Source organism: Neophocaena asiaeorientalis, unplaced genomic scaffold (assembly GCF_003031525.2).
Source record: "Neophocaena asiaeorientalis asiaeorientalis breed wild unplaced genomic scaffold, Neophocaena_asiaeorientalis_V1.1 scaffold46, whole genome shotgun sequence".
Lineage (NCBI taxonomy): Eukaryota > Metazoa > Chordata > Mammalia > Artiodactyla > Phocoenidae > Neophocaena > Neophocaena asiaeorientalis.
Genome location: NW_020175393.1, coordinates 3,161,012 through 3,177,280, shown reverse-complemented (window position 1 = coordinate 3,177,280; position 16,269 = coordinate 3,161,012). Strand labels below are relative to the sequence as shown.

The window sequence follows — 16,269 nt, the reverse complement described above, 5'->3', positions numbered from 1 at the left end:
GGCCTGCCATTGCCCACGGGTATGCCTCGGTCTGGGGGTACAAATATTCTTATTGGGGTGTCCGCTCGCGCACCCATGCAGCGTACTGCACACACGTGCTCCAGTGCATTGCTGTGTGGGGTGGGGGGTCACCTGCAGACCCCTGTGTGGGTGCCTCTCCCCGCAGGGGTGTTCCTGGAAAGTGAGTCTAGCATGTGCCTGTGAGCCAGCGGAAGGGACGGTGGTCCTGCTTCTCTCCTTGACTTGTCCTTGTGGCCGCCCCCTGGGCTCCCCTCCCCCTCACCAGCTGCCAGCAGTCCCAGCCAGGGGCCGCCGCCCCGCCCCCCCAGTCTGTCCCAGCTCCCAAGCACTGCTGTGTTCGCCATATTTGGCCACAGTGCTCCTGCGGGGGGCGGGGCGGGGCTGACATCACCCCGAGAAGGGGGGGGCCACTCCCTGGATGAGGGGAGGCGGGCACAGACTTGGGGGAGGCAAGAAAGTTGCTTTGAAAAGTCTGGGGCTGCCAGGGCCCCCCATGAGCCGGGCCCCTGCTGCTCTGAGGGAGGCCTCAGGAAAAGATTTGGGGGGAAATGGATTGAGGACTCTGTTGGGAGGGGTCTTAGCTCATTGTAGTCCCTCTTCTGCTTCCCCTCTAACGCCGCCTGTGGCACTCTCAGACTTGGGGCACTGGGGTGGGGCGGTGGCTTGCCTCCCAGCTAGCTCAGTATAGGCGCCGCTGTGTCCCCCGGCATCCCACCCCTCCCCCCCACTCTTATTACAAGAACTTGCCCTCAGGGGGTTGAGGAGGGGATGGGGATGAGAATACAGCTTGCGGGGGTGAGCAGAGGGGTGTGGCCCCTCTGACCCGTCAGGAGCATGGCTTCCTCTCTCCCTGGCTGCCCTCTGGTGTGGTGGTCTTGGAGGCCTCACAGGAAGGGTTACAGCGGTCTGGGGGTCCTTGAAGTTGCTCAAGCCACCTGTGCTGGGGGGGACCCTGTGGTCTGGACCCCACTGGGCATTCTCAGGTGGTTGCCATGACAACCCATGACAACCCATGCTGGGCCTCCTTTCCCTCTGCAGATGGTGGGGCTTCTTACCTTGGTTAAGAGACTGAAGCTAGATTGCCTGTGTTCAGAACCCAGCTCTAGCACTTAGCAACTGTGTGTCCTTGGGCAAATTGCTTAACCCCTCTGTTCTTTGGTTTCCTCATCTGTAAAGTAGAAGCAATAATAGTATCTACCTCATAGGTGATTGTGAGTATTAAATGAGTCAATGTGTATAGAGTCCCAGACTAGGGCCTGCCGTATGCAGGTGCTGTCATTCGTAGTAAAGTTAAATGTAAACTCTATATCCATCTGACATTCAGGCCCCCAGGCCCTCCCCATCCCATGCCACTAGCAATTGCCTTCAAGCCTTCCAAAGCAAAGAGGTGGCCCCCACAGGGAAAATCCCCACCCACTTGACAAGACCTGGAATTCTTGTTTGAGGGGAAAGAAGTCTCTTCCCCAGCTTCTGATGGGGTCTCCCACTCTCCACCCTGCGCCCCCTTTCCCTACAGCCCAGAGCAAAGTCCTGGGGTCTAGCCATCTGGGGCTCTGGGCCTCCCAGGACCCTGATACACCTTGGACATGTGGTTCTGAGGCTGAAGGGAGCCGGGGGGTGAGCCTTAGAGCCGTGTGTGTTGGGGGACTGTCTGGGTGTGATCTGCTTTAATAACCCAGCCTGGCGTGTGCGGAACTCAGAGTTTACAGAGCCCTGGCCCATCCACGATGTGGACCAGGGCAGGGGCCAGCGTGTGGGTGGTTTATGGGCTGCTGTGGGGCCGGGAGGTGCAGGAACAGGAAGTGGGATGGAGGAGTGGGTGGGGTTGAGCAAGGCTGTCGGCCAGGCACCTTCTCAGCTGCTCCCTTACCAGCCAGTGTCGCTCCCGTCTCATGATTCCTGGGGCAGTTCCTGCCCTGAGTTTAGGTTCCTTGGCAGGGTCCTCATGAGTTATCTTTTGGGGAAGGCAAAACTGTACCCTTCCTGGGTCTGGGACCCTCCTCAGGCCACAGCGGGTCCTTGGCAGGATTGCAGTGATGCTGGGGGAGAGAATGAGGGGTGGGGGTCCCTGGTTGGGGATCCTGGGGATCCTGATGACAAGGAGGAGGAGCTGGCAGAGCGAGAGCCAAGGAGCCCCTCTGAGAGCCGTAGAAGCACTGGGCCCTGTCCCTCGTGGTCCTCCTCTCTGCCCATCATGGTGCCTTTGGCAGCTGCATGGCCTTGTGAGCCTGTTTGCCTCATCTGAATAATGGGCATCACTCCTTGCCCTCCCTGCCTTAGTTTTGAGGATTGAATAAATATGAAAGTACTTTTTCCCCACAAAAGTACTGTGTAGGTATAAGGCATTGTTACTGTTGCTGTTGATCACCACCAGGCATCATGGTTGGCACTTTGTCTGATCTCATTTCATTTTAACCCTCACAACCTCAAAGGAGACCTTTCCTTCGTTTTACAGGACTGAGGCTCAGAGAGGTGAAGTAACTCATCCAAGGTCACACAGCACTGACTAAACATAACCTCTGGTTGCCTCCACCCAACCCTGGAGCACCTGCCCCAGGGGTGGAGATTGCGGTCTGGGAGGACCCTGCCCTAACCCCTCTGCGTCTGCCCCCCAGGCTCAGGCTGCCCAGTGGGCTCAGGCCCAGAGCCCAGAGCCCAGAGCAACCAGCACAATAGCGTCCAACAGCTGGAATGCCAGCAGCAGCCCCGGGGAGGCCCGGGAGGATGGGCCCGAGGGCCTGGACAAGGGGCTGGACAACGATGCAGAGGGCGTGTGGAGCCCGGACATTGAGCAGAGCTTCCAGGAGGCCCTGGCCATCTACCCACCCTGCGGCCGTCGCAAGATCATCCTGTCGGATGAGGGCAAGATGTACGGTGCGTGTGGGGAGGCACAGGGACCCTGGACTGGACTTGGGGAGGCAGTCCAGCCCTCCTCACCCCTCCCTCTGCTCTCTGCCCCCTCACCCAACCGGTTTGGCGAAGTCCTGGAGGCCGCCAGCCCTCTGAGGGCGGGCGGGTCTGGGCGTGCAAGCCTGTGTGTCTGGATCCTCCTCATAAACAGGCCAGGTTTGCCCCTTCCACCTGAGCGCAGCCCACACGCCACACCACTCCCGCCCCCGACCCCACCCCCGACTGCCCCTCCTCTCCTCGCCCTGGCCAGCCTGGAGGTTTCGGGGTGACTCAGTGGGCCCGGGAAACTGGGTCAATCCGGTGTGTTCCAGGCTGGGCCCAGGAGAGGGTCCCTCTCCTGGGAGGACGTGGGGGAGCCCGAGGGGTGAGACCTGGGATGGGATCCCAGCAAAGAACAGTGTTTCCCACTGGCGAGTTCCCTCCAGAGAACGGGAGGCGTGGAGAGGGGCCTGCGGAGTGGTGGAAGGCCCACAGTGTGACAGGGCTTGCGTGGGGAAGGGCGCTGGAGAGACAAGGGGACTCCCTCACTCCTCACACCCCCTCCCAAGTCTGCTGCTCTCCTGGCCCCTCTCTTTGCCACCTTGCCCACCTCCTGCCTCCAGAAGGGAGCATCCACCCTGGTCCAGCCCTGAGAGGGCTCTCCCAGGGCTGCATTTTGGGGATAACTCAACCCTTTGGGGCCTGACTCCTTGCCAGCTCCCTCCAACCCGCCCTGACAGCCTATGGCTGGGTGAGGCAGGCCCTCAGCCTGTCCCCTCCCAGTGTCCAGCACCGGCTGGGCTGCCCCGTGTCCCCTGCCCCACCACCGTGCCACGCCCACCCCCAGCCCCAGAGCCCCACTCACGGGGCAGGCAGATGTTCCAGGGCACCTTCTATAGGGCGGGGGCCGCCTGCCCCCACTGCTCCCTCCCAGAGGGCTGGGGCAGCCCCACAGGGTATTTTTAGACAGGGCGGAGGGAGTGGGGTGGAGAGGGGCAGGCAGGAAGGGAGGAGCCATGGGGCCAGTTCCGTCATGGAAGAGGAATCTGGAGAATGCGGTCCTTCTGGGGAGGCTATGGGGTTGGGGGGCAGGAGGCCTGAATTTGGGGGTAAGAAGCCTACACGCTGAGGATGCTGACACATGCTTCACCGTGCGTCCCAAGCACCCCCTTTAAAGGGCCAAGCCCCCGGATGCCAGCCAGCCTCTGGGCACCCAGAGGGTCCCTGGTGCTGAGCAGAGCCCCCCACCCCAAGTCTGACGGGCTGCACTCTCTCACAGGGAGGGACAGACACTGGTAACCAGTGACATGGGGGTGACAGGTTCAAGGACACAGTGACATGCTCAGTGACACATCTTGACCCAGGCTGTCAGTGTAGGAGACGTGTTGGAGACCATCTGGTCCTTCCTGCCCGTTTCACCAGAGAAGGGCAGGGACTTGTCCAGGGTCTCCTGGTGGCAAGGACAGCTAGGACAGGAACCCAGGCCAGAGTTCTTACAGTCACACACACACACACACACACACACACACACACACGAGCCCTTACCCTCGGAGGTTTGGAGCTGGTGACAGCACGGAGAGGAAGGAAGCACTGCGGGGGGCTGGGAGTGAGGGGCCCAGCTGTCCTGCAGCCCTTCGGCCACACCTGCCCCTGTCTGTCTCGCAGGGAAACCTGTCAAGCCGCCTGACATTGTTCCACCTCCTGCTCTGCTGCCCCTCCCCCAACAGCAGCCCCCCAGGTCCTGGAGGCGGTGGGGGGAGCTCTGGGACTTCCCCATCATCCTTCACCCTTCACCCACCCCGCTTGTGCCCCTTACGTGGGGTGGAGCGAAGAGAGTGGGGAGAGAAAACAAGAGCAGCGTGTGTGGGAGGGGCCTGGTGTATTTCCAGCTGGTGGGGGGTCTCCAGCCACCAGGGGTCCCCTTTGACCACTCCCCATTTTTTCCTCTCACCCCAATCTAGGCCGAAATGAGTTGATCGCACGGTATATTAAATTGAGGACGGGAAAGACTCGGACAAGAAAACAGGTAAAAGATAATTTATGCTGCGGCCCCCCTGCCCGCACACACTCTCTCCCCTGCCTCTGTCTGTCCCTCCCAGGCCGAGCTATCCCATTGCCCTGCCTGCCTCCTCAGAGCTGCCCCCTTGCCCAGCCCACTCCCCTAGCTCCCTGACCGGGGCTTGAACCCATGCCACCTGCATTGGGAGCGAGGAGTCTTCACCACTGCACCGCCAGGGAAGTCCCCACTGTCCTTTCTGACCCCCATCCCAGACCTGTGACCCAGCGACCACAGATACGCCCCAGTGGGCAACTGTGGCAGCTGCATGTCACTGCCCTGAGTGGCTCGCTGACCAGTCAGGGAGACAGGCAGTTGGACAGGTGAGGGCAGAGCAGGGCAGCATGGCTGAGATCGGAGCATGTACTGTCAGACAAGCATTGAACCCGGACCAGGGAGGGGAAGGGAGGGGGGAGGGCTAGGAAGGCTTCCTGGAGGAGATGACACTCAAGATGTATTTTTAAGAAGGAAGAGGATCTAGCCAGGCAGGAAAAAGGGAGAGGATTCTTCCAGGCTGAGGAAGCTGGCTCTACAAATAGTAACTGTAAGCCCATCCAGAGCTGACTTTGTGTTAGTTTATTTAGTCCTCACAGCAACCTTTTGAAGTAGGTACAGTAATTACCTCCATCTTACAGGTGAGGAAACCAAGGCACAGGGAAGTTAAGTAACTTCCTAAGGTCACTCTGCGGGTAGGTGGTGGATCCAGGATTCAACCCACTGGGCAGGAAAGAGCCTTCCGTTAGCAGTGTGGTGTGTGGAGGGAGGGGTGGGAAAAGCCGAGGGCTGTGAGAGATTGAGCTGGAGGCCAGAGGGACAGGTTTCCCTGGGGGCAACTGGGGGCCATGGAAGGGAATAGATGAGGGTGTGGCGCGTGGCAACTGTCAAGGCATCTTGTCTCCGGAACACCCAAGGCAGTGGATAGAGAGGACCAGGCCAAGGCAGGGACCTAGGTCAGCAGCGGTGGCCTGGGCAGCGGCAATGGTGAGGGTAGTGGTGGTAGGGATGGAAGAAACTGGTGATTTGGGAGATGATTGGGTGGCGGGAGAGAGGCAGGCTCTAGGCAGGGACCTGGAGAACCGAGGCCAGCTCTGGCCCTCAGCCCCCCAAACCTCCCTCTTTGGTTGGGGTTTGATCCTTGCACCCACCCCTGAGATCCTCACTGTCTCAAAGGAAGGTTCTGGGTCCGCACACCCAGTGCGGGAGTAGAAATGCTCCCTCGTTGTTCAGGCCTTTATTAACCACTCTCCCTGGGCCAGTTCATGTTGTGCAGCATTTATTCACTTAGCAAATCATTGAGCTACTGCTGTGTTCTCGGTACAAGGGATCCTGCGAGGAACTGGACGGACAAGGGCCCAGTTCCCTGGAGCCTGGGGCCACAGGAGGAATACTGGCTGATCAGCCCCGGGGTTCAAATACCTTGCTCCTATACCTGCGGGGTGGGGGGGGGTGCCTCATCTCCGGCCTCTGTTCCTCAGCCATTCAATAGCTGATATGTAGAACAGAGTGTATTTGTATAAGAATGTGCCGCTGCTGTTGCTATTATTATTACTGTAGTTATAAACAGAAAGCCATCCCACGCACAGGAGGAGGGCACTGTCCCAGCGTGTCCTGCTTCACCCAAAAGACATGTTCATAGGAACCTGTTTGTCAGAGTTGGAAGGGGCCCAGGGATCTTTAAGCGAGGCCCAGGGAGGGTAGCAGAGCCTCTTAATTCTGGGTCCGGCATCATACCTGCTCCTGGCCAGGTATCCCGAGAAGGCTGGCTGTACGTTAACATTTTACAGATGAGCTGTCGGCAAGCTCAGGATTTTAAAAACCTCTGGCCTTTGTCATTCTGCAAGGGTGGCACTCCTCTAACTTTATTCTGTATTAGAACTCTGATGTCTGATATCTCCTTAAAGGGGGTTCCTTCCTATGGTTGTGAGAACAAGGCATGTCTTTATGTGTTGCAAAGAGCAACCCGCTGACATGCACGGCTTTTTGGTTGTTTTCATTTTACTCTCTGTTGAAAAAAAATGCCATTTTCATTTTTTTTTTTACAGCTACGTACAGCAATTAATAGCAAGTACAGTGGCTCCCTATTGAAAACGCAGCTAAATATTACATTAGGATTAAGTCCCATGTGACTTTCAGCTGTCACAGAGTTGACCATTTGGAGATAGTCCTCTGGGCTAAGGGTATATTGGTGGTGGTCAAGTGGGCTGTGGAGTCAGGCCACCTGGGTTCATCTGTGTGACCTTGGATAAGTTGCTTAACCTCTCCGTGCTTTGGTTTCATCATCTGTAAACTGGGAATAATATTAGTACCGACTTCTTAGCATTGCTGTAAAGGTCAGAGGAGTTGGTACATGTAAAGTGCTGGGAACAATAGTAGCTGTGCTCGGTAAACGTCAGTTATTGTCATGACGTGAAGTGATCGGGAATCTTGCCAGACATAGGTCTGAATCCTAGGCACCATGAGATGGCATGAGAAGCACCCGCCTAGGTTCTAACCAAGTAGGAGGGGGCTGCCTAGCATCGCGTACATAGTAACTTTTAGTCCATGATTAAAAAGAAAAGAAACTGTTTCTTTATGGAGATAAAAACAACTTGCAAAGAAAGCCAACAGCAATTGCTGATAATGAAAGTGTGAAGCAGCTTAGAGGATCCACCTGTTCCCTCGCGCTTGTTTCATGGGGAAAACAGTGACACTTAGGTTCTCTGAGGCTGAGGGCCAGATCCTTGACAATGCCAAGGTCTGTTGTGCAAGCCCAGGGCGCACACATCCAGACCGTGAGTAGCTCAGGTCTGCCAGGAGAGGGAGGCTTCAGGGAGGAGGGGCTGGAGAAGAAATGCAGTTAAAAGCACATACTGTGTGCATAGAGATAGTGTACACTGCCATGTATTAGTCCGAGGAGAAGGAATGTGTACTGGGGGAGGAAGCTGCATGAACAAAGCAGGAGTCAGACCAGGCCAGGTTTCATAGGCCGGCAAGCTGGTGGGGTTCTCGGGAGGATTTAGGCAGTGGTACAGGGGAGGCCTTTTGTAAAGGATTTTGGGCTTGATGTATAATCTGGTGGCCAGCAGGAGCATTATGGCCACGGCTAGCCTCTGTGATGCCAATTAGAAAAAAAAGTGTCTCCTCTGAGGATACCAGTGAGAAAAAGTCACCCCTTTTTGGAAGAATACAAAGATGCTCTTCCTCTGTTGTTTACCAGTCATCTTTTATTGGGTGTTAATTCTCAATTATATGAAAGGATTCAGGGCTGCTGGGCAAAGGTCAGGAATGCAGAGTGTGCCCTTCACACCGGGCCCTCTTCAGTGGTACTTGCGTGGCCACTCGTGTTCGAACTCCTTGTAAGAACAGCAGTAGTTGAAAAGCACGTAAGCTGCCAACACCGTAGAAAGCCCAGCGAAGCTCCCTTTCTTCACACTGACATACTTATTGTAATACTGGTAGTAACCTCTTTGAAATGCTCCAGCAAAGAGGAGCATTTCACGCAGGGGTGAAATTTCACGCAGGGGTGAAATCCTGCGTCAGTATCCAGCTTGGCAGCTCCCCTATTTTGACATCCAGGAGCTTCTCTTCCTTCAGTGGTATGACTGATGCCATTTTGGATTCCTGGGTCTCTCTTCCTCCACTTTAGACGCAGTCGTGCACCAAGGCACATAGCTTGGCCAGCAGAGCTTGGGCCGGATTTTAGCCCTCACTGGGCCAGGTGCGCTTATGCAGTGAACAACCTGTACAACTGTACATGGTGCTCCTGAAAGCCACGGTAGGCCCTTGATCAAGACAGGGCCAAAAGAGGGCAGAATTGGCAGGGCCAAGGTGTGTCTGCCCGCAGGGGCCCCACGGTTGCCCCTCTTACATCTGGTCCCAGAGATGAGGGCTGGGATGCTCCTTGCCCGTGGCTACCCTGTGCTGTGCCTCCTCACTGTCTGTGTTTTCCTCTCTGGCTGGGCGCGGGGCGGCCCCTAGGTGTCCAGCCACATACAGGTTCTAGCTCGGAAGAAGGTGCGGGAGTACCAGGTTGGCATCAAGGTACGTTGGGCGCCTGACTGGGGCCTCCAGCCCTTCCTCGGCCTCTCACCCACGGCGCCTCTACCACTTTCTCTGCACGGCTCAGGCCTCTGCCTTGGCTGGCTCTCTGGCCCCACTGTGCCTCTTTTCTGGCTGAAACTGTTCTTGCCTCTTCTGTTCTTTCTGTTCTTTTTCTCTTTCTGTCTCTCTCTCTCTCTCTCTCTCTCTCTCTACAGGTCTCTAGCCACTTGCAGGTTCTAGCCAGGCGGAAATCTCGGGAGATTCAGTCCAAGCTGAAGGTATGGGGTCCCCTGCCACTTGGCCTGGCCCTGCCCAGGCCTGATGCTGCTCTCTGACCCCAGCCCGGGACAGGGAAGGGGCTGAGGAGCTATGGGGGGCAGCAGGGGGGTCTCAGAAAGACAAGCAGCAGAAGAAGCCCATATGCCACTTCAGGCTACACAGGGTCAGAGCCCCTGGAGAGTAAGCAGGAACCCAAGGGGACAGCCAGCCCTACAGCGAGGGAGAGGAAGACCACCTGGGGGCCACTAAGGCCCACCTCTCTTCTTCTCCATTTTCCTTTTCTCCTTCCTCTTAACTGCTGCTTGCTCATTGCATGGGGACTCCAGGTGGGCAGGGAGGAGACACTGGTGGGGACTGGCGGGCATGGCCATTCCTTGTTGGACGCTCAATCCTGGCTGCTCTGTGGCTGAGGATCTCAGAGCCTTGGGTTCATGGCCCTGGCCCAGGTCAAGACCCCTGTAGGCTGCATCTTCTTCTCCCTGCCCACAAATGCCCAGCAGACTGGGCCTCCCGCCCCAGTCCCCACGCCTATAGTGCAGTACACGTGGACAGACCCAAGGGGCCCCAGCTTGGTCCACCATCTGGATCTCCAGCCCCTCTGCCCTCATCCTGCCCTTTCCAGGGCACCCCCAGCTGGCACGCCCTCCCTCTAGGTGGCAGTGGGGCTGGGGGAGGGTCCACAGCTACCTCTGAGCTTCCCTGCGCTCCTCAGGAACTGAGAGCCAGGTGGGCATTGAGAGGAGGAGGATGAAATGACATGTCCCTCCATCCCATCTGGCCCTCCTCTGTGTCTCTTCTAATCCATTCTCCTTCTCTTCCACAGGCCATGAACCTGGTAAGTAGCACTGCCCCTCCCCGGGGGGTGGGGGGCAATGGAGGGGCGAGCACCTAATACAGGATTTTCAAATTATGGATTGTGAAATCAATGTAATAGGCTTGCCAACAGCATTTTTTAAAAACTGCATCATAGGGACTTCCCTGGTGGTCCAGTGGTAAAGAATCTGCCTTATAGTGCAGGGGACGTGGGTTCGATCCATGGTCAGGGAACTAAGATCCCACATGCTGCGGGGCAACTAAGCCCACGCGCGACAACTACTGAGCTCGCACGCCTCAACTAGAGAGCCCGTGTGCCGCAAATTACAGAGCTCGCGCACTCTGGAGCCCGCACATCACAACTACAGAGTGCACACGTACTGGAGCCCATGCACCACAACTAAAGAAGAGAAAACCCGCGCGCCACAACTAGAGGGAAGCCTGTGTGCCACAACTAAAGACCTGACGCGGCTGAAAATAAACAAAAATAAATAAATAATAAATCTTTGAAAAAATGGATTATAGTGGTTCTCAAACTTTCGCATGCATCAGAATCACCTGGAGGGCTTATGAAGTCGGATTTCTCGGCCTCACCCTCAGAGTTTCAGATTCAGTAGGTCTGGGCTAGGGCCTGAGAATTTGATTTCTAACAAGCTTCCAGGTGATGCTGGTGCTGCTGGTCCGTGGACCATACTTTGAGAACCACTGATGAAATAGAAAATATGAGAGTGCGTGACACACAAAATAAGGAGAACTGTTTTGGCTTATACTGGGTTATGGAGTGAAATAATTTCTTATTGTGGATTGTGATCAGAGGGGTGATGTACACTTAGGAGACAGGGCCTGGGGGGAGGCCCCTGAGGCAAGCCCCTGTCTTGTCTCTGGCCTGGCCTGGGCCTCACAAGGCTTCTCCCCTCCTCAGGACCAGGTCTCCAAGGACAAAGCCCTCCAGAGTATGGCATCCATGTCCTCTGCCCAGATTGTCTCAGCCAGCGTCCTACAGAACAAGTTCAGCCCACCCTCCCCTCTGCCCCAGGCCGTCTTCTCCACTTCCTCTCGGGTACAGGGGTCCTGGGAAGTGGGACTGGGGTGAAGGAGTGCCTTTAGGGTGGGCCGGGGTTGGGGTCCTGGATACTGAGGGACCCTGGGCTTCTTCCCATCTCTGCAGTTCTGGAGCAGCCCCCCTCTCCTGGGACAGCAGCCTGGACCCTCTCAGGAGTGAGTATGGTGGCATTTCCTTCCCACACCCTCTTCTTTCCCCTGGCAGCCACTCTGGACTTCCCCTCCCATCTGGGTTCCAGCAGCAGCTGAGCAAAGTCTTCGTTCAAAAATAGAGGGTTGGAGAGTGCCAGTTAAGAGAGCTAATGCATCTGTCTGTTCATTCACGTGTTTGTTCATTCATCAACCACTTGTCATCCATCTTACAATTATTTTTCACTCAGTTAATCTCTGAGTCAGTCTTTCATTCAACAAGTCAGGTATTCTCAGCTCCTTCAACTCTAAGATGACTTTCTTCCTAAGACACGCCCTCAGTTTAATGAACAGCTCTGCAGGGTGGGTTTGAAATGCTGCATTAAATGTGCACATCAGTTGTGAGATGCAGGCAGACTTCATAAAGTTAAAACGTGAAGAAAACAAAAAGCTTGCGAGTTAGCTGGTCAGCATGTATTTCTGGGCCTCCACAGGAAGGCCTGGTGGCTTCCTATGTGGGATCCCAGATGAGACCCACGTGACTGGGCCAGGCGGAAAGTGGGGAAGGGGTGACCCTCTAACCAGCCCATGCTCCTGTCTGCAGCATCAAGCCCTTTGCACAGCCAGCCTACCCCGTCCAGCCACCCCTGCCGCCGACGCTCAGCAGTAAGTTCCCTGCACAAGGCAGCCACCACCTCTCCCTCCCTCAGCAGCTGCACCTCTGCTCAGAAGAGCTGGGGCCAGACTTGTATGTGTGTGTGCGCGCGCGCGCGTGTACATGCGCGCGGGCTGGGAGGGAGGAGTGGCTGGCATCTGTAGGGGATTGGGACAGGCCAGGAATAGCCCCCTTACCTTTTACAATGTTGCTTCCACAACTCTGCTACAAGAACAAACCACCAAAGGTGTCACATTGATATGTGTATGTATATATAATTCCTTCAAGGGAAATACACCGACATCTTCAGAGTTTTACTTTCGTTAGGAGTTAGGATTCTGGGTAATTTTTATTTTTTTTTTATTTATTTATTTTTTTTTTGCGGTACGCGGGCCTCTCACTGCTGTGGCCTCTCCCGTTGTGGAGCACAGGCTCTGGACGCACAGGCTCAGCAGCCATGGCTCACGGGCCCATCCACTCCGCGGCACGTGGGATCTTCCCGGACCAGGGCACGAACCCGTGTCCCCTGCATTGGCAGGTGGACTCTCAACCACTGCGCCACCAGGGAAGCCCTAATTTTTATTTTTACGTTTTTCACTTGTCTATATTTTCTGTTTGGACACACATTAATGGTGACATGAGGGAAAATCCACTGATGTACATTACTAGGGCCACCACACACGGTGCTGCAGGCTGTGCACTGCACAAGGACACCTGGCAGGGGAGTCAAAATCCAGCCTGTGTTCCCGTCCAAAAGGGGCACCGTTCTCCAGCTCGCACACAGGCTCTGTGCGGGGGTGGGGAGCGGCTCTGTGTGTAGCCACACACCCGCCCGTGCAGACGAGGGTCCGTCTCGTCCTCCCAGGTTATGAGCCCCTGGCCCCGCTCCCCTCAGCTGCTGCCTCTGTGCCTGTGTGGCAGGACCGCACCATCGCCTCCTCCCGGCTGCGGCTCCTCGAATATTCCGCCTTCATGGAGGTGCAGCGCGACCCTGACACGGTAACATAGGGGGTGGGGCAGGGTCTGTGCGGTCCAGGGCCACAGCTCAGGGTCACGGGGTTGGGAGGCCATAGGGCAGGTCTGTTCTCTTGCAGCCCCCCGCTCCCCCTGGGCCTGCACTCTCTCGAGCTCTCCTGACCCTGTACTGGGCCCTCCCCACAGTACAGCAAACACCTGTTTGTGCACATCGGCCAGACGAATCCCGCCTTCTCAGACCCGCCCCTGGAGGCAGTGGATGTGCGTCAGATCTACGACAAGTTTCCCGAGAAGAAGGGTGGCCTGAAGGAGCTCTATGAGAAGGGGCCCCCTAACGCCTTCTTCCTCGTCAAGTTCTGGGTGAGCTGCCCTGGTCCCTCTCTGCTCCCAAGGGTCCCCCCAGATGTGCGATGCACCCAGGCCTACCCTACCGACCCCCTCTCCCCGGCCCTGTGGGCACTGTGCGGGCTATGTATGCCCCCAGCCGCAGGGCGGGATGCCTCCCTGGGCCTCGGACAGCACCTTAGGCCGCCCCGCCCCCTCCTCCAGGCCGACCTCAACAGCACCATCCAGGAGGGCCCGGGCGCCTTCTACGGGGTCAGCTCCCAGTACAGCTCGGCCGACAGCATGACCATCAGCGTCTCCACCAAGGTGTGCTCCTTTGGCAAGCAGGTGGTGGAGAAGGTGGAGGTGAGTGTGGAGGGGTGGAGCTCTGGGCGGGTGAGTGCCCAGCCACCTGCCACTTTGGGGGTGCAGACTAAATGGACTGGGAGCCACGACAGCTCAGGCCTTTGGGGGTCTGCATGGTGGGTGGGGGGTGTCCTAACCTCTTTTAATGCACGGGCTTAGAGCTAATCCGGAGTTCCAAAGTGATGTGTAGAGGTCACTTTGAGGGTTTAATCGAAAAGTATATGATGAACAGCGTCCTGGAGAACTTCACCATCCTGCAGGTGTGGAGGCGGTGGGGGGAGAGGGCGGCGTGGGGGTCATGGGAGCACCCCAGGCACAGGGGCCTCGAAGCAGGGGTGGCCAGACCCATTCCTCAGAGGAAGAGATCGAGCCCCAGAAAGGAGAAGGCTCTGCTCAGCCCGCACGCCCCATGGCCCTGTGCCACCTGACCTCCCGCATCTTCCTACCCGGCCCCCAGGTGGTCACGAGCCGGGACTCCCAGGAGACCTTGCTCGTCATTGCTTTCGTCTTTGAAGTCTCCACCAGCGAGCACGGGGCCCAGCACCACGTCTACAAACTCGTCAAAGACTAGGGTGCCCTCCGCCCCCACCACCACAATCCAGGACGAGCATCTTCTCCACACACCTGCCTGGCACCCCTAGGGGTCCAGGATTGAGGACTCATCCACCTGCCAGGCCTCAGGCCCAGGACCCAGGAGGCCTCCCCATCTACCCTGCACACACACTCCCTGCCACTGTTCTGCGCTTTAACTGAGGGAGAAGAGAGGAGAGCTCAGCGGTGGGGCAGCCTGGCGGTTACGCTGACCACCGTACCCAGCTCTGCCCAGCCTCGAAAGACTGGGAGGACACCTTTGAGCCCAGGCACCCATGGCCGCTGGCCCCTCACGGGACTGTGACGGGGGGGTGAGGGCAGAATGGAGACCAAGGGAACCGGAGTGCAGAGGCCCCAGAAGGAGAGTGTTGAGTTGGGGTCAAGTTGAGAAGAAGAAAGAGGAGCCCACACTTTCTGTGCGCCTGCTGTGTGCCAGGCCTCGTGCAGGCCCCCAAGTGCCTTGTGCCATCCTCAGACCCTGCACGGCAAGCGTGGGGCTCGCTATCTCAGTGGAGGGACCTGTGGGAGGGGTGGGCGGAGTTGGAGTCCTCCCCCGGCGCTGCCTGTCCCTAGAGCCCAGGTTTATGCTACCTCCCTGGAGTGGGGGCTGGCCACGGGGGCAGGAGGGAGGGTCTGCACTGAGGGGCCAGCCGGCTGGATTGGGGGCCTGAACAGACCACCTCCTTCCAGAGCACGGGGGACTCCTGTGCGGCCCTCAGAGCTGCCTGATCCAGGTCCAGTCCCGAGCCACCCAGCAGCCTCCCGATGGACGAAGGCTTCCAGGGGCAGGCCCAGGCCTGAAGCAGGCTGGAGGGTCAGGTGGGAGGATGAAGCCCCAGCCCCTGGGCAGGCCACTGGCCCAGGGACAAGGGGTAGCGGAAAAGTTTGGCATTTTCTCTTGCCTACGACTTGCGTCTGGTGGTGAACCCTCGGGGGGCACCTGTCCCTTCTGTTTTCCCCACCTCAGTCTCTCTGGCCTGGAGCAGCAGCTCTCCACACCCCGTTCTGGGATTGAAGGTTAACCCTTCCCCGGCAGCCCCTTCTCAATACCCAGGCTCCTCGGCCCCCAGCCCCGTCCTCCCGCTGCCCGTGGGTATTTATGAGTTTCGTATGAAGTACTGTGCCCCTTCCTCCCCCCGCCCGGCCGCCCCTGAGCTTCCTGAAGGTCCTCACAGTTTGCATTATCGCTCAGGCCACCTCCAAACCCAACCTAGGTTTTATAATGTATATTATATATTTGTTGTGTATTTTTTAAATCCAGCTGTGATGGGTTATATCATAAATGTGGCGCAAGGCTGGCGCAGGGGCCCTCAAGGCCCAGCTCCTGCTTAAAAAAAAAAAAATTAAAGTTATTTGTTTGTGGGTTAGTCGTGTGACCAGTTGTGTGCCATACCTCTGGGTTTGGACAGCTTCGGGTGGGCATTCCTCGTGGGTCAGGTCCTGGTGTGTCACCCCACTCCACTCCGTCTCTGCTGGCGGGCCCCAAGCGCTCCCACACTCAAAATAGATAGGATTTGGAAATTCCCTCGTGGTCCAGTGGTTAGGACTGCGCGCTTTCACTGCCGAGGGCCCAGGTTGGATCCCTGGTTGGGGAATTAAGATCCTGTAAGCTGAAGAGCACGGCCAAAAAAAAGAAAAAGAAAATAGGATTTAGGGGTCTTGTGAAAGTTTGGCCAACTCCAACCTTTTTCCCACCCCTCCTGCCATGAGTTGAGCACTGAAGTGAGCCTTATGTTGCCTTGTCTCTTTAAATGAAGTGACTTGCCCCAGGTGACTTCAATACTGAGATGGGCCCCCTGTTAAATCCCCACAGTCCACAGTGGCTACTACTGGTTCTCACCGCCCCATCCTCACTCCACACATGAGGAAAGAGCCTCAAGGAGGTGAGTACTCCCGAAGTGGATGGCTGCTAGCCGGGGGGCGGTGGGGTGAAGCTCGACTCCAACCTGCCCCTGTCTGCCTGGGAAAACCTCAGTGTCCTCAGTGGACATGGGTTGTTTATCAGAAATTCAAATTTAACTGGGCATCCTGTATTTTCATTTGCTGAATCTGGCAACCCTACTCTAGAATCTCATCTTCTAGATCATTC

The 16,269-nt window shown here is 57.0% G+C and overlaps 2 protein-coding genes across 2 annotated transcripts; one reads left to right on the top strand and one right to left on the bottom strand.

Annotated features, from left to right (window-relative positions):
* The first annotated feature begins 1,951 nt into the window (after nt 1-1,951).
* On the top strand, nt 1,952-15,547 carry TEAD3 (TEA domain transcription factor 3). The gene is given in 15 exon segments (XM_024766324.1): nt 1,952-2,032; nt 2,637-2,895; nt 4,872-4,936; nt 8,924-9,123; nt 9,125-9,167; nt 9,169-9,264; nt 10,089-10,100; nt 11,001-11,138; nt 11,247-11,296; nt 11,874-11,935; nt 12,790-12,923; nt 13,086-13,259; nt 13,449-13,630; nt 13,762-13,849; nt 14,047-15,547. Coding segments are annotated over 15 exon segments (1,683 nt in total). The 5' UTR covers nt 1,952-1,966; the 3' UTR covers nt 14,161-15,547.
* On the bottom strand, nt 8,224-8,557 carry LOC112414042 (ATP synthase subunit f, mitochondrial-like). The gene is given in 2 exon segments (XM_024766323.1): nt 8,224-8,451; nt 8,453-8,557. Coding segments are annotated over 2 exon segments (294 nt in total). The 3' UTR covers nt 8,224-8,262.
* Nucleotides 15,548-16,269: the final 722 nt, after the last annotated feature.